The sequence below is a fragment of the Stegodyphus dumicola genome, chromosome 3 (genome assembly GCF_044657685.1).
Source record: "Stegodyphus dumicola isolate Sdum_Otavi_A_Nest chromosome 3, ASM4465768v1".
Lineage (NCBI taxonomy): Eukaryota > Metazoa > Arthropoda > Arachnida > Araneae > Eresidae > Stegodyphus > Stegodyphus dumicola.
The window spans coordinates 273,794,693-273,813,389 of NC_140770.1; the positions used below are offsets into that span (position 1 = coordinate 273,794,693).

General features: G+C 34.0%; 1 protein-coding gene across 1 annotated transcript in view; it reads left to right on the plus strand.

Annotated features, from left to right (window-relative positions):
- l(2)k09848 (WD repeat domain 74 lethal (2) k09848) overlaps positions 1 to 12,405 on the plus strand; it is a 44,889-nt gene extending 32,484 nt beyond the window's left edge. The window contains exons 8-9 of the mRNA XM_085814160.1: positions 5,691 to 5,914; positions 12,316 to 12,405. Of these exons, the coding sequence (XP_085670286.1) occupies positions 5,691 to 5,914; positions 12,316 to 12,349 (258 nt within the window). The 3' untranslated portion in view covers positions 12,350 to 12,405. The remainder of the gene's footprint in view (positions 1 to 5,690; positions 5,915 to 12,315) is intronic.
- The last annotated feature ends 6,292 nt before the right edge of the window (positions 12,406 to 18,697 follow it).

The following is an 18,697-nucleotide window of genomic DNA, read 5'->3' on the forward strand; positions in this document are numbered from 1 at the left end:
GACCGTAGATCCAAATCGATAAACTTCAGAACTGAGAATAGTCTTTCCACAATAAATTGAGTTGTTACTGTTAGGGCTACTTTTAAATTTCAGGATAGATTTGTACAAGTATCTTGCAAGAGTGGTCACATTTCTTCAAGGGCTGTGCAGAAATCCTTTTTTTTTTTTTTTTTTTTTTTTTTTTTTTTTTTTTTTTTTTTGTATATTTTTATAGATAAAGGCTTTTGATTCTTTATTTTCATTCGCTTTACCTTAGCCTTTTCAGTATTATCCAAATACACTGGTTATCATAAATTAAGGAAAAATCACAAAAATAGCGATAACTCCCTAAAAAATAAGTCAAACCGTGTAAAATTTGAATATGTTGTCAAGTAAGAGTAGCTGAGTAAAACTGCAATGTGCAAATTAGTGGCGCTGCACTCAGAATACGTCATCTGGGAGGAGAATAAAAGTCCATGTTTGAGAGCAAGCCCACATATTTCACTGTGATAGTGACATCAGAAATTTGAGATAGCCAATTCCTAACAATGACGTCCAGGCAACATTTGCCTGCAGAACTACGATGGAGAGCCATTGGGAGACTAGAGGCAGGATAAAGTCAAACAGAAGTGGCCAGATGGCTAAATGTGAGTCCTTCTGTGGTTCATAGACTTTGGAGGTGATTTCAAATCACAGATTCGGCCTCAGGAGGCCAATCTGTGGTTTGAAAGGTTCAGCCAAGGACGGCCAACTGTTACGACGAGCGCTGATGACTGACTCTTATTAGATCCTCCCTTGCTGCAGCCACTGGAAGGTTGGTGTCAACGTCAACTGTGCGTAGAACGCTTCGCGAAGGTAGTCTGTATGCGAGACGACCAGCCATTTGCGTGCCGCTCACGTCACGCCATAGGAGGGACCATTTTCAGTAGGCACGACAACATGTCCACTGGACGCTTGACCAGTGGAGGGCTGTTCTCTTTACGGGTGAGTCCAGATTTAGTCTAGAAAGTGATAGTAGACGTTATTTGATGTGGAGAGAACCTGGAACCCGTTATCATCCGTTAAAGAGATTCATACGGAAGAGGCAGTGTCTGTGTTTGGGGTGGCATCTCTTTGGGTGGACACACAGACCTCCATGTCTTTCCATCGGAAACCGTGAATGCTCCGGTTTATAGAGATGACATCCTTGATGCTTATGTGTGCCCATGTGCCTGGGCAATAGGTGATGCTTTCCTGTTACAGGACAATAACTGAAGACTACACAGGGCTCACATCGTAGATGATTATCTTCAACAGGAAACAATTATGCGCATGGAATGGCCAGCTCGATCCCAGGACTTGAATCCTATCGAGCACGTTTGGGATGCTTTAGAGAGACGTCTAGCTGCTCTCAGTCTGCTCCCTCAGACCCTTGCCGCCCTTGCAACAGCTTTGCAAGAGCAATAGCTCTCACTTCCTATGGAACTTATAGAACGCATAATTGAAAGCATCACGCATCACTGTATGTGCTGCATTGCTTCTAGAGGCGACCATATTCCCTATTGAAGGTACTTTTCCTATAGCAAACTGACACCTTCAATTTGTTCATTTTATACATGTGCTAATTTCTATACTACCATAATTTATTTTTATGCTATTTTATACCTTACTATGTGTTGTATATTGGGTAAATTTCATAAAATTCTACATGTAACTTTTTCAGTAATCGTGATTTTTGCTTAATTTATGATAACCAGTGTATTTCTCAAAACCTAATTCATCATTGGAAGAGGATGATACAGACTCAGTTTTAGTGTCTGCAGTTTAACGCTGCTGATTTGAATACTCCAAATGTTCTGAGAATATGAAAGTTCATGGATGGCTTTCTTTGCCTTTTTAATTTGTTCATAATCTACCAAAATTTGGTGTTTTGTATCAACATATGTTGAACTCAGCAAAATCTCATTGTCTAGCAAACTAGTTTCTCTTTTCTTCATTGAGGAAATGATTCCTTCTGCAGTTAAGTCCTCCCATTTCAGAAAGAACAAATGTTACATTCTTCCATTGTCGCAGAAACAAGCCTTCTGTTAATTCTTCAGAATGTAGGGTTTTTTTTTTTTTTTTTTTTTTTTTTTTTTTTTTTTGCTATATACTGTGTAGAAAAAAAGAGTCCATTTCAGCAAGATTATTCCACAGCCTTTCTGTTAGTGAAACATTAGAGTTATCTACTCTTTCTAAAAAAAGTTCTTAATTCTAACAACCTCTTTATCATCAAATATGTACTTCACCATTGCGTTGCTTGATCAATAATTGCTCCTTTTCCTGCTCACCTCCTAAGAATGGCATCAATTTTGGGAGTTCTTGCTGCTATTACTGCTTGCCTAAATTCAGCAATGAGGTTCCATCAACCCAGCAAAGTGTGAACTGCAAAACGCATTTGCTGGATTTGGCAGAGTTTTGATGCCTCTTCAGCAACATCATCTAAAGCTTCATATGAATATTTTTGAAAAGTTTCAATATCTAAAGCAGCCCTTTTTTTCATGTATTGTAACAATTTCTTCATCTTCATTTATTGTTTTAACCATATTGGATGCATTATCAGTAACTATACATATAATCTGCTCTTTCCTAATTTCAAACTCTTTTGAAACCCCTTCAGTCAATTTATGGAGATAATGGCTATCGTGATGAGCTTTACTATTGTTTACTGCCAGCGTCTTTGTAGCGATCACTCAATCATCATTAATAAATCTAGCATTAATTGCAAAATAGTGCACTTTGTGTCTGGTAGCTGCATCCATCTTTTATGTGTATGAACTTCCCTCTGAGGTCATTTTTCAAATTTTGTTTCTCTCTCATAGTGTCATTGCGAATAAGTTTTTGGACACTTTCCCTGTCTTATGAAATCCCAGGTTTCATTGTTATTTTGCCATTAAGTCCTTGGAATGCAGGGTGCGGAATAGCAGTTCTTGTTTCAATTTGAGGTTCTTGCAGCCATTTGACATTCAGAGATACACAATTTTGTACTACTAAGTTAAGTTTTTTTTTACAGCTCTCAGCAGTTATAGTTATCTTGTCTATAGTGAAAAATCTAATGAGGTAAGCTTATCCACCAGTAGGAGTACAAGGTCCTGATGTCTTTTTTTTCTGTTGCACATGCCTTTTTCTTTTCCACAATTTTATCAAAAATTTGTGGATGTAAGCGTGCTATGTGCCTCAGTAAATTTGAGGTTCTTGTTGGGGCTTTCTTGTCAGAACTTCTAAAACTGCCTAACTCCTTTGACTTCCGACTCCATGACTCTTACTCCACAGCCTTGGCCTGAACTCTGTGATGGTAAGCAAAGGCTGAGTGAATTACTTTCTGTCACTTCAGATAAGGCATAGTCATTTGTGCCCTTGCGAAATGCAGCCATTTGACATCTGTCCATTTGAAATTCCTGTCAAGAAGTTGGTAATAGAAGATATTTTGCGATAAATAAGTAATTCACTTCTTCCATCTTTTTACAAACCCGTTTAAGTGTTTTTTCATGCTTGTTTAAGTTTAGAGGTTCAGGTTATTGCCATTTTTGGATGTTTTCATTTTCATACTTGGCATTCTAATACAGTAAAATTCTTCTTGACTGAAATGTAATAAAAAATAACACGAAATCAATGTAATTAAAGCTAGTTGTATCAACATTTTTAAATCGGCCTTTTTCATTATTCATTTTTTAGAGGTAAATACATATTATACTACAAAAACAAGTCATTTCATCATGTTGTATACAAAAATACTAGCCAGTTGTGAAATGAATCTGTTCAAGAAATGACTTCGAGTATCTATGTGAATTGATTGATAATTAAGACACAATAACACGCCGAATAAATACTAATTCAGAAGTCAAACAACAAAAATCAGCGTTATATTTAAAAAATTTTCACAGGACTAGTTTCGATGGTTTTACCGAACCATCATCTTCAGCTGCAAAACCGCAAATGAACAAGATAGGAAATAATGTTTAGATAAGATAAGAAAGCATGGACAAGAATAAGCAAGTGGCGCCATCTGTTGGCGAAACCAGAACTAAAACATAATTTCTCTAAAAGCCGAAGGCAAATTTGGATTGGAATTAGGATCGTTAACTAGAACAGAAAGATTTTTATGAATGTGAAATGCCTCTAGAAAATCCAGTTCTCCAATGGAAGATGTTTTTTGAATAATTTTGGCAGCAGAAAAATTGAAAGTGTGATTTTCGGACCAACAATGCTGAGCAACAGAAGACTTCTGTGTTTCTTTTTTTCTAACATATGCCTCATGTTGTTTGACGTGAAATTTTAAGGCTCTCTTAGTTTGGCCAATGTAAATTAAACCACACTGGCAAGGAATCCTATAAATACCCCAGGAATTCATATCCGGAATGGGGTCCTTGAGTATAGAAGTTGGAATTTTATTGATGGGAGAGTAAACAACCCGAAAGTTAAATTTCTGCAAAATATGTGCAACTTTATAGCTAATTGATGGAAAGAAGGGAATGACAACAGAATTTTTATAATCTCCTAAAATAAGAGTGTGGCTTTTAGTGTGTTGAGATGAGAATTTTTTAACTGCTTGATTAATAATGTTGGGTGAAAATCCCCTGTCAATAGCTATAGCTTTTAAATAATTTAGTTCTTCATCAAGGGAGGATTCACTTTTTGGAGGAGCAAACTTGAAGAGCACGGAAAACATAGGAATAAAATGAAGCTAACTTTTGTTTAGTCGGATGACATGATTTAAAGTGTGGTGGAAGGCAAACCGATGAAGGTTTACGGTAAACTGTAGTACTGAAGTTGGATATGTTACGTGTGACCAGAATGTCGAGAAACGGAAGAGAATTGCAAGTCTCAAGTTCAAAAGTGAACTGAATAGCAGGATCAATAGAATTCATTGTTGAAAGAACTTTATTCAAATCATCTTTATTACCTTCAAACAGGGTAAAAGTATCGTCTACGTAGCGGAACCATGCCGGGAATTTTAAAGTTTCAAACAATTTTGATTCATAATAATGCATGTAGATATCAGCCAGGATGGGACTGAGGGGGCTTCCCATGGCTAATCCCTCAGTTTGCTTGTAATATTTATTTTGGAAAACAAAATGTGTTTGAAACAAACACATTTTGTTGAAATTATCTGACTAAATTAGTTCTGATCATTCCAGCAGTCAAAAATACATAAAACAAATATAAAATAGTGACAAAATTAACACTTTCTTTATGAACTCAATGCCACATAACTGACTTAAATGCGAATTTGAATGGCTTATGTGCTTCACTTTATTGTATATTTTATTATTTATATAGTCTTTTATTGTACTATTTTGATGAACTCCACAGTCTTTTAAGGTTTTGAGTGTGTGCATCAATCAGCATAACCAGTCCTTCAGCATTGAAAATGTGCATCAGTATAACCAGTCCTTCAGCCTGCCTTGTAGAACAACTGCTTGTTGTTCTACAAGAAAACAGGCTCCAAATTTTAATCTTACTTTACAAAATCTAACTTGCCTTAGTACATATCAGGTTTACATAAAAGAAAAGTTATTAATACTAAATTAAGCGTATCACTTGATTGGCAGTATTTACTTTAGTATAAATGTTTACTAACTTCTAAAATAAATGTAGTTTATTTATTTATTTATTTTTGTAATGAAAGAACTGTACTTTCTTTAAAAAAAAAAAATTAATGAGAGACTACCTTTTTTTAACTACTTATGCAGATTTATTTGAAAACAAGACTCAACTGCCTTTTGCTTAAAACAAATCTTAAGCCTCCGTTGGAAAATACTAAGACCGAGAAAGTTTCAAAACCAAAAGCCATAGACATTGTTGATGAAGAGGAGGAAAAGATATGGAATTCAATGTCTGTTGTGTCTGATGGTGTAAAAAAGAAAAGAGCAGCTGATGTGAATACCTGCATGTCTTCAAAAAGAAAAAAGGAAAGGTATGTTTTGCATTAAAAAGAATTAGCTATTAGTATGATCTTAAAATTACTAAAAGATTTATAAAAAGTCAGATATTCATCAGAGATTGATTTTGTAACTTAAGATACTTTTTTATTCAGAAATATTTAAATTACAATTTTTTGAAAGGCTTTAAATAATGTGGCACTTTTAAATATGAGAACATTATTGTGTAATTCATAATTTAATAATGTGAGCTGATGGTGAAATTCCCTATCAGATATAAATGGAAAAACAGAAGAATGGAGAATGCAGAAACAACGGCTATTTTGAAAAATTGGTATCACGCTAAGAATAGTGTAAAGTGTAGGATCTAAACGTAAAATGCCCGGTTCAAAATTTCCAATTAAAGGATATTTGATATAATACAATAATTGGTTGGAAAATATTTATTTCAATCCGTATATGTGTTGATGAATTTCAGTACGGAATTTTTGTAGGCATGACAAGCAACTTGATCTCATTGTGTAATGTTTAAACCATATTGAATTGATACTGTTAAACAGAGTACTTGTTTTATTAGTTTTTAAGTACTGAAATTTGTCTTCTTTTAATGCAAATGGTTTTTGATACAGCTTCATAAGGAAAAATTCCTGTAAAGTATAACAGTTGTAAAAGGGCTCTCCAAGATATCTGGTATCTCTGGAAATTGGATATCGCATACTTATGGAATTTTTCATTTATTGGATATGAATTCAGGGTTCATAGCCACATTTTAGTTAAAAAAATAAGCACCTATAAGCACTTTTCAAGCACATTTTAAAGAAAAAATAATCACATGTCTAATTACATTATACACAACTGCATAACCTTAAAAGAAAAATTAGACTTGTAATTTAAAATATGAGCAATGCAATATTTATTAAGAGAATGAGCATTACCTCAACAATGGAAAACAATTAACTTTTTTTTTTTTTTTTTTTTAAATTTTAAATGACAGTTCAATTTACAGAATTAGTTTACAATGAGAGGAAAAAAAACTATGCAGAACTAAACTATATTACAAAATTTAATGATGATATTTCAGTTGAAAATATAGAAAATAAATAATAATAAGCCATATTACTTGTATTCATTTGGCACCTAATAATAAATACAATTTATTTTTCCACTCACATTAATATTTAAATAATTTAACTTAAATCAAAATTCTGAACATTTTCTAAATTTTCATTGCATAACAGTTTTACATATATCCCAAGCAAAGTAATTTAAGTAAAAAAGAGGCACATTTCTGAAATCAGAAGACGGGAAATTGCTTCATTCAGTCATCCTTTAACAGTAAAAGCTTAACTAACCAGCATACTCGGAAATTCCGGAATTTTCCAGATAGTGACTGGAAAAAGAGATGTGGGGGAGATTGTAGCCGTTCTTTAGATTTAAATTTAGGGTAAATAAATGATTTTGACATTTCGATATGTGCATCATATAAAAACCAATGGAACTGAGAAATATTCTGCTTAGAAAGCACAGTAAAACTCTTTTAAGTGTTCATAAACAAATCTCAGACTGAACATCAAAATTAATTATCAATGGAAAATACCGCAAATGTTATTGCGGTAATTCTTCCATATGTGATATTACGCAATCGGAATCAACACCTGCTGGTATTCCGAGAAAGAAGAACTAAATAAAGGAAAAGAAAGAGACTTACTAATCTGGGGTGTTTCTGATTCTAATTTTCAACAGACTGTATTAAATTTCTGGAATAGAATCAATCTTCGTTTGAGTTGGGTAGACCGCAAAAACTTTTAGTCCTATTCAATCCAGATTGGACAGTGACAAAAAAAAAAAAAAAGTCCGCAGCTTCAATAATAGAGATTTTGCGGAGAAACTCCCAACCTCCGCACTGTATAATGTATTGGCAAAGAAAATGAAATTATTTTGACTATTTGATTACTTTCCTTTTATTTAAGCCATTCCGAATATTATTCCTTAGAAAGCTAATCTGTGTAAAAACACACCCATTTTTTTTGAAGTTTATCTATACTTCAGCAGTTACTGCAATTATATTATTATAAATATTCATACATATGCTCATAATATAAGCATAACGATCATAATAAACACGAATATGAACTGACCACGCGGAACGAGAATACAAATTTATTAAAATCTTGATAGAAATTCAAACGTGTGTAGTATTTGGGTGGGAGGAAAAGAATACCGAATGTACCAGAATTTTCTACGTTTTCGCAATTCTTTGGCCAATAGAATGAAGTGCACCTTTCGCAATTCTTTGGCCAATAGAACGACGTGCACCTGTCTGTACTCTCGCGCGCACTATACAGTGGTGGCCAAAATTGTGGACACTTTTGGAAATTTTTATGTTTTTGAAATTTGTATGCTTATAGAAAATGTTACGTTTTGCAAAATGCAAACTTGTATATATCATTTTAAAGATAATTTGTTATTAAATTCAATACAAAACACAAAATTCAATTATTTGCAATACAAAAAAAGTTATATGTACTTTAATATAAATAAAAAACACAGTTACCTATGCTGAAATTGCAAGACAGGTGGGTGGTTCAGTGATTACATCTGGAGTCCGAAAGTTTTGTTTACGATATCAGGAGACAAATTCAATAAAAAACAAAGAAGGAAAAGGCCGAAAAAGGTGCACCACATCTATTGATGACAGAAGTATAAAAAGGCTATGTCTCCAAGATAGAAAAATGTCATAAGCGGCCATCAGAAGTGATCTGAATGATGCTGGTGTTTCTGTCAGTTCAAGAACAATCAGGAGAAGATTAACAGATGTTGGACTGAGAGGTAGAATTCCACGAAAAAAGCCTTATCTTAATTTTCAGCAACAAAAAAAAAAAAAAAAGAAAGAAAGAAAGAAAGAAAGAAATACAGTGGGCAAAGGAACACGTTAATTGGAAGATGATCAGTGGTCACAAGTTATATGGAGTAATGAAACTAAGATATCGTTATTCGGTAGTGATGGGCGAAAATATGTAAAACGTAGAATAGGAGAAGAGCTACATCCTGACTGCATTCAAGCAACTGTGAAGAACCCAGTTAGTGTAATGATTTGGTCATGCACGTCAGCAGATGGTATTGGCCACCTTCATGTCATCAATGATACACTGAATGCCAGAAAATACATTGATACTATTCTAGAACCAAAACTTCTACCTTCCATCAGAGATCTGTTTTCCAACAATGCTTCGTTTATTTTTCAGCAGGATTCTGCTCCTTGCCACACTGCTAAGATATTGAAAGAGTGGTTTCGTACAAAGAGCATTAAATTGCTGTCATGGCCAGGAAACAGTCCTGACCTCAATCCTATCAAACATTTGTGGCACCGTTTGAAAACTCTTGCCCGAATGAGGCGCCCATCAAGTAAAAGGGAACTAATTGAGGCTATAATTGTTTCCTGGCATCCTGTAATAACGATTGAAGAGCTTAAAACTTGTCAGCTCAATGAAACGTCGATGGGAAGCTGTAATAAAAAATAAAGGGTAACCACTAAGTACTGATAACTCACTGCAATCATCACTATCTAATGTATATCAATAACTATTATCGTTGAACTTTTTTTGCATTGCAAATAATTGAAATTCGTGTTTTGTATTGAATTCAGTAATAAATTCTCTTTAAAATTATATATAGAAGTTTGCATTTTGTGAAACGCAACATTTTCTATAAGCATACAAAGTTCAAAAACATAAAAATTTCCACAAGTGTCTACAATTTTGGCCGCCACTGTAGGTTACGTTAATGCAGAGGAAGGGGGGAAAGCAATTTTCGGGAGTATGATTCACCATCTGACATTGCATGTAAGGAATAAAAGTTGTTTATTTAGTTTCGGCTTTGGTACGGGGGAAAAATGCGCGTTCATTAAAAACAAAGGATTAAAAAAAAAGCACTAAAAGTAAAAAATAAGCACTAAAAACAAAAAAATAAGGGCTTTAAAGAAAAAGTAAGCACCTATAAGGGCCTCTATATTTTATTTTCAAATATAAGGACTTATAAGCACTTGTAAGGACCGTTACAAACCCTGGAATTGTATGCTTTTTTAATAAAAGGTTCCATAATGCATTCTAGGAGAAGTCAATTCTATTTTATCTAGCTACAATACTTATGCAAGTTTATATTTTGTCAAATTGCTATTGATCCTACTTATTTTTAAGGCCTGGCCCATGCACTTTACCAGTTGTTGGTGCATGCATATATGGTATGGTATATTTAATTACAGCCAAGAAGTTATCTGCCTAAGGGGAGGGATGCCCTACTGGAGGACTTTCTAAGGAAATATGGCTCACATATACATGTTACACATGGGGAAAACCATGGAAACGCCCATGCAGCCAACCCCTTTGCTGGGATTCGGATCCCCAAACTGACTCCCAGTTCAACACCTTTACCACTCAGCTGCTAGCTGCATGCATGTTAGTAATATGGCAAAAAATATTTGAAAGGTTCCTTCTGCAACATCATAAGTCAGAAAAATATATAAATATTTTATATAGTGTAATTTAATCACTTCTGATACTATTCATCTGGACATGCTAGTATTAAAATTGAGATGTACACTGAATCACAGCTAATACAGTGTTCCTATTGTGCTCATTCAAAGAGCTATACAATGTCGCATAAAATTAATAAGTTATTAGTCATCTGTGATGGTATACCAACTCAGGTGCATTTTGACATTCTTAATATAGTTCCATTTAGTAAAGTGTACTGAATGCTTTATAAATGCCATTTAGGATTTAAATCTAGGGAGGATAGGAGCCAGTGAAAAATTTGGAGAGTCTCTAGAACAGAGTTCATTATTAAGCAGGGGAACCACTGCTGTAGATTGTTCACTGAGTCAGCGTTGTGACTCCCATACAAGCCACTGCACTTAGGAAGTATTGCAGATCAAATTGTTTACAATTAGGAAATTTGTATATTGCTGCAATCAAGAAAGACTCCTAACATAACATGTACTTCTGTTACATTTACTCTTAACAGAAGATGTGTACAGCTTTCCCCTTATTTCTAACAGAACTCTTAACATTAACAACTTTACATTTACCACTAACATAACAGATGTGCTTCTAACATGGCATGTCCCCCACCATGAAGGAGTTACCATCAACTCACACAACACCATCCTGGAGAATAAAAATTTTCTTAGCTTATAAATATATGTGTACTGCATGAAATAGTTGATGTGTCACATCTGTAGCACAGCCTAATGTGCGGGCCAGTGGTGCTCTGGCTCAAATGAAGCACATTATCTGAGATCAAGGTGATAACTGTAGTACCTGGTATAGTTGATGACTGTCAAACCTCCATGGAATGCAGTGTATTTTGATTCTCTGTTTAATGTTTGAACACTACTAGGATCTGTTTAATGTTTGAACACTACTAGAATGTTATTTTCATGCAGTGTTTTTCCTTTTGTTTGATTACCACCCTTTTCAAGTGTCAGCAATCTGTCTGGTATCAGCAATGAATGTTCCTTTGAAAAGACTAGTTGGTGTTTGATATATTCATAATATACTCTCACTTACATTGCCTAATATAATTGGAGAGCAGTCTCCATCACAGAGATAGACATCCTTAGAGTATGCCTCCTGTCAAATGTCTATGTTTCATGCATACAATTTTCGTTAGTCAATTTAAAGAATTTATGAATAAGGTCTATATCTTAAGTCATATATCTCTTATTTGACTGGTTCATTTCCATAATGCATGGATTAGCTTGAATCTTAAAGTTAATTTGTATACAGTATATTTTGGCTTTATAGTTTAACTTTAATGAACTGAAACTTAACTTCTGTCTTAAATGAAGAAAATCGTAATTTTGAAGGAAGTTAAGCAAAATTAAATGTTTCAGAAAATAATTTGAATTTATTTTTAAAAAGTGTCTTCAGATTGGTTTCAAAGGAATTTTAATTTCTCTTTTGACATTGCTTGTGAATGCCTATAATTATATTTATTTGATTATTCTGATTCAGGAGGGAAAAAAGAACAAATAAATAAGGAGACATGCTCTGTCTTTTAATCTTTTCCAAAATGTCGAAAAATTTGAAATGGAATTTCAATTTACTTTCATATGTAATTTTTGAAAAAATGTCTTAGTTAAACATAATTAAAACGATATAAATAGTATATCCCTGAGGAATCATAGGGGAAATGACATGGTAATAAACACATGTATTATTTCTGTGAGAGAAATTAGGGATGTAAAAATTTTGCAGTTCCTTCCTACATTGTTTTATCAAAAACTTCAAAAATTTCAATTTGTATGTTTCACTTTTATTGTCAAAAATGGATGAGAATTCTGCCTAATGTAATCTAATTTTTAATTTAAAACTAAATAGTGAAAGAAAGTTTTGTCTTTCAAAATGTGCAATTGATAAAAATAATTTTATTTCAGGGATATGCTGAGTAATGAAACTATGGTCTGCTGATAGAAGTTATATATCTGTCTGTAAATATTGTTAATTAAATTATTTTATTGAATACATTTTTTGTTGTTTTCTTCCTCTTTCAATGGAATGAAAGAAACTACATAATAGCAGTTTTATTGAAATTGAATTACAAGTAAATACTGGATGTAAGTTTGAAAGTAAACATAAGAGTTTACTGTGGCCAAAAACTTGAGACTATTTGCAGTTGAAGTTGAATCAGACAAGGTTTCTTTCCTAAGAAAAGTGATTGTTACATAGATCAGTAGTCTCAAACTGTTAGCGTATAGGCCGCAAATACATTTCAGCTATGTACACTGTCTAAAATTATCTTTATGTGCATGAAATCATGGATGTCTAAAAAATTTTGGACTATGGTTTTATGAAAATATAAAAAGAAAAGGAGGAAAAAAAAAATAAGAGCACTGCATATGATAGATAGCTGTAGTATGAAACAATAAAAATGGTATGATATGTTACAAAAAAGTTGAGGGGTAAAGAAAGTATAACCCAGGGAAAAAATTCAGGCCTTTATGAATTTAATATCGAATGTGCTCTCCTCTGACTTGTACACACATATTGCAAAATGTTTTCGTACTGGTAACAGCGTTGCTATCCACAGTTTTGGGAATAAGTTCCTCTTCTCCAGCAATGTGGTCTTCATATTGTGCAACTGCTTTTTTGCTCCATACGTCCATAGGTTAAGATCAGAAGATTTTACTGTCTCAGTCTCCTATTTCAAGGAATTCATCAGTGAATGTTGCTCGATGTGGATGAGCATTATCATCCATAAATAAAAAGTCAAATCCACACGCATCTCTGAAAAGTCTTTCATAAAGTTCTAAAACCTCATCTCAGTACTTCTGGTCGAGTGCAAATCCATTGTTGAAAATGTGTTATCACATATGTATGTCCATTGATTATTCTTCTTCTCATATCATCACATCCTTATTGCAATCACATTCCTTAATGTTCAGAAGAAAATTTTACATTCATGACAGTATCCAAATGTAAAGAAGTATAGAAACAGGCATTGAACTAAACCTTGACTTATCTGTAAAGATAACCTGCTACCATTGGTGTTTACTCCAGTTCTGATGCTGTTTCTATCAATTAAAATGATCCCTCTTGTCTTTTTGGTGTGAAGCCTTTTTTCATTAAGACTTCTGTATACATTTTGCTGTGACACAACAGTTTCAGTGACAGTTGTGAGCTCTGAACACAACTGTTGAGCAATAGATGTATTGTTTTTCCTGCTTCTAAATGGTTGATGATTTGCCACTTCACAGATTCCTTCAAATGGTACTTCAAAGCCATCAGTCTTTATTTCCAGAAATCAAATACTGTATTTCAGAAATTCACTCAGATATTTATTTTACACAAATTGCTCGATTGACTCTCAGATGGCTGTATGCATAAGGCCTTGAAATGCCTTGATTTGCATATCAGAAACCATTTGATCATTTTTGAATAAATAATGTTAATTAGGCTCGTTTTCACGCATTTCCTGCAAAAATGGATTACATTGATTGGAGATTTAAAGAAATATCATTATTTTTTTATATGTAAAAGTGAATTTGAATATCAGTGTAATTGTAATAAATACAATGCTTATAGTTTTAGAGATGTGGGCTCGGCTTAAGTGCATGATTGCTGTTAAAGGGAAAAGAGAATGAATGTGTTGGGTCTTTGTCTATGCTTATATGCCAGGCCACGTGATTGGGTGCCATCTCCCTGTTCTGGTGGTTTTGGATTTTTCTATTGAGTTGGTAATACTTTCCTTGAGATGGCTGGATGCACAACTGTGCCAGGGGCGTAGCCAGAGAGGGGCATCTGTCCACAGGTGCAGAATCCAAGGGGCGCCAAACTGATGTTACGACATTTTAGAATTAAATGTTTTCCATCCTTGGCAAGCAGTAGGGGACACGAAATCTTCAGTTGTCCCTGGGCGCTGAAAAACCTAGCTACGACTCTGAACTGTGCAGTTCATATTGTTACATAGATAAGAGGTGAACTAAGATATGTCTTATAAAACCTGTTTATTTGTGGTTTTAGATCTACCTTATATCAATACTTATCATTTGGAATTGTAGATAACTTTTGAATGGGGTTTTCATACAAAAATTTATTTGTCAAATTGAGGTTGTAAATAAAATTATAATAAGGATTATGATATTAAACTGCACAAGCTATATCTTTAACAGAGACAGACAGTTACAAACGGGCCTTCTCTGGGATTCGAATCCTTTGGTTATCACAGTTGGCTCCCCAAACCTTTATACCGTCTGAGCAGCAGTTTGGGGGGGGGAATATAAAGAAAGATATTTCTTTTGTCGTGTGTTACATATTTTTAGACTCATGGGAAAGGAAAATAATTATAGCTACATAGCAAAATTTTAAATTAAAGGTTTTAAATTTCGCTGAAATTAATGGTGTTAAACCTGGTATTAGTGTTCAGCCTATTTTGTTTCAGTACTAGAGTTAAAGAAAAAGACGTGCTGAGTCAGATAAATTCAGAGCAAAGAGCGTTTTGGAGACTGAAAATCAGAAAATTTCCAGAAATTGATAGTAAAGTGCTGAATTACGTAGCAGAGCAAAGCAAAAATGCCATAGCTGGGTCACCTGAAATGACGCAAAGAAATCGAGGGATAAAGCGAAAAATGCGCTATTACGAGCCCTAGCAATGTGAAGTGGGCAGAGGATGGATCAATCATTTCATGAGAAGAAATAGACTTAGTTTATAGGGAAGAATAATGCTTGTCAAATGGCTACCAGAGACTTATGAAGATAAATTGCTAGAATTTTACAGGTTCATGATCCAGCAAGGAAAAGATTACAATCTTGGACATTTAGGAAAAGCAAGTCAAACTCCTGTATTTTTGGCATGCCTAATAAGACTACAGTTAAACAAAAGGAAGCACCTTCTGTGTTAGTAGAAACTACAGGAGCTGAAAAGGTACATTGAACAGTAATATTAGCAGTGACTGCTGATGGTAAAAAATTGCAAACTTTTGTAGTTTTTAAATGGAACACTATGCCAAAGCTAAAACTTGCTTGTGGTATCATAGTTAAAGCACGTGAGAAAGGTTCTATGTCATCCGACTTAATGAAAGGCTAAAAATATATGTAATCTATTAAGTCTTGGATAGTTTCCACGGGTAGAAGAAGACATGAAAAAAAAAAAAAAATGAATCGAAAAAACACTCCCCATGTTATTATTCCAGAAGGAATTCTGCAACTGTTGGACGGATCAGTGAATAAACCATTCAAAGACTATCTCTGAAATTTAATAACGAATGGGTATCAGCTGGGTTGCATAATTTTACTAGAACCGGAAAAGTCCATAGACCATCCATTGAATTGATTTTCTCATGGATTATGGGTGTATGGGCTTTTATTGATAAAGCAATAATAGTGAAGAGCTTCAAGAAGATGGGAATATCTGATGCTCTTGATTGTTCTGAAGAACTGCGAAGAAGGACGTAATGGTTACAAAGACAATGACGATGGTGACAACATACAAGCTGTAGCGATTCCGGAATACAGTTGAATTTAAGCCCTGTACTTGTGCTACCATATCCACAGATAATAGCGAATCTAAGAAACTAGCCACCTAAAATAATTATTATAAAAAATACATATATGTGCAACCCCATGGCTCAGTAAGCGTCACCTAGCGGCGAAAAAAAGATAATAGCCATCAGTCGATGTATGGGAGTCATGAACTAAGCACGCTGTTTCCCCAAGATGTTGTTCCTCGAGATTTACTTTGTAACTTAAATTTGTAATTATAATGCCCTTACTTGTAATATTTTATCTTAAATGTGTTTTGTTAATTAAAACTATTAAAAATTCCAAGTGAGTCTTTTGTTTATGGTAGCCAACATGCGGCTCGAATGATTTATCCAGTTGAGAAAAAAACCATGTTTGGTGTACGACTGCAGGACATCGACTTGTATTCTTTTCCAGGTTTTAGGTACTACTCTCACCAGTGAAGTCCTCACCCTAAGATTCTTTTGGAAATTGCATAAAGTCATGGTTTTATCTTCACCCAAAAATTATTTTGGACATTGCATGGTTTCATATTCACCCGAAGATAGCAGATAAGCTTTTAACTTAATAAGAAAGATATTTTCACTTAATAAGCATATAACTTAATAAAGAGATAACAGTATCACTTGAAACAATATAAAATTCTAACTATAACGTCATTAATACTTTAATAATATGGAATAAAATGTGTCTCTGAAAACGATTCAGAGGTGTTTGTTTAAACTGGTGTCGTCATCATGTTCCATGGACCCAATACGACTGAACCTAGTTACTGAAGAGTCAAGATATTGTCTGAAAAGTGATTCTAAACGTGGTTTGATCTAGAGAGAAGAAGGAACACTCAGCTTGCCTTCCTTTGTCCGTAAAATATCCCATTTCCGTGACCACAGTTTAATGGTTTGGGGAGAATTCATGATAAATGGCCACACCGAGCTACGTCTCTTTCAAGGAGATTCTGTGATCGTTTGGAGGTATGTGGACGATATATCGTGTTTAGGGGTGTTGTTGGCCCACAGTTTTTGCTAATGGATGACAATACTCTGTCTCATCCAGCATATATAGTGTCAAAATATTTGCAAACAGAAGATATCACTCGAGTAGACTGGTCACCTTACTAACACGAGTTGAACATGATGTGGGATTCTTAGGGTGCCAAATTCCTCCCCGGACCATCGAGGAGCTAAAAAGTGAACTTTTAGAAGCGTGGCATGCAATTGCACAAGATATTACCATTTTGGTGAAGTCTACGAAATGAAAATGGGAGTATGCATATCTATTCGAGATGACCATGCATCATATTAAAGAACATTATTTTCCACTAGAGGTGACTTAATTTTTCCACTGTTTTCCAAATTTAATAAATTCGGTTTTAATTTCGGTATTTTACGAATAATCAACTACGAAACACTTTAATTTCTGTTAACTAATGCTTTTGTACAATTTTTATTAATAATTTTTAAGTTTCTTTAAGTTACGTTTTATTTCTGCCATTCTCCTTTAATTTAGATGACCAGTGTATATAGAAACTTCAGTGTGAAGACAGTGGGGAAATATGTTTAGCATACGATGGGCGATTTATGGGCTGAGGCAGAAGAAGCTCATCTAACGTTTATGAGAGCTTTTCAACTTAAGACACAAATATGCTTACTTTAAAAAAAAAATTTGGACAGGCCACATTTGGAGGCTGTTTTGGAACGCTGGGGCCTTTTCTGATTGCAGTCTCGTAAGCCCACTCCTATTTACATACGCAAAATAGTTATTGAAATTCTTCTTTCAAGGTCAATGGACTTCAATTCGTTATTCAAAAAACAAATCGGAGGAGAATGAGTAGCAAATTCCAGATATAGCAATACGAATTAGGTAAAACAGGTACTCTGTCAATCAAAATCGAACTGAGATATTTTCTTTGACCGAGTTGGTAGATTTCCGAATGGTAAGATTACAGAAGAATGGAATGAAAGTAGGAAGTGGCCACAATCTATGAAAATGAGTTTGTTTCCAATTCTGCATTCTGTCTTTGTGAGTATTAATTCATTCTCATATTTGTTAACATGCCACAAACATTAAGCAGAAAAGTTCTACACGTACACAAACATACTTGATGAACAAATGCATTAATGAAGATGCTTCGCCTTTGTGTTCCAAGGTAAATATTTAGCATTTCAGGAAACAGTGTGCTAAAATGCATTTTGTGTATTATTCTCCTTTAAATGCTTTCATGGTGTTATTCATCGTATTTCAGTATGACTGCTACGTTGTCATCATTTTGAACGTACTTTCTCATAAGCAATCTAGCTCAAATTTTGGACATAAACTTTTGGTCGATGAAGATGTGCTGAAGGGATTTTTTCAAAACTGATGCAGATTTTTTATTTGATATTTGAACGAGTTTTTGCACATATATTCCTTTAACGAACAAGCTCAGCATAGCAGAATTTTAGTGTTTGCACCGTCGAATAAAGTGAAAATCTTTTTAATAAAATTGCTATGAAAATTGTAACTTAATTACAAATTTTTTGCGAATTTTTGAAAATCACTTAATTTTTTAAACTATTTTGTGTTTAGGATATAAACATTTCAGCATCTCAAGATGTATAGGATATAAAGTTTTGAAATTTTCACAGATTATAAAACAAGCTTTTCGTCCTCATTTTAAAACGAGGAGGTTGGAAAAATATTAACTAATCTCTCTAAAGCTCTATTAAACGATAAAAAAGTATTAACTGAGAGATCTTCTACCCTTTTTAAGAAAATAATATGCAGCCTGAAGTAGGCAGAAGAAAAAAGTGTTTCTTGCCA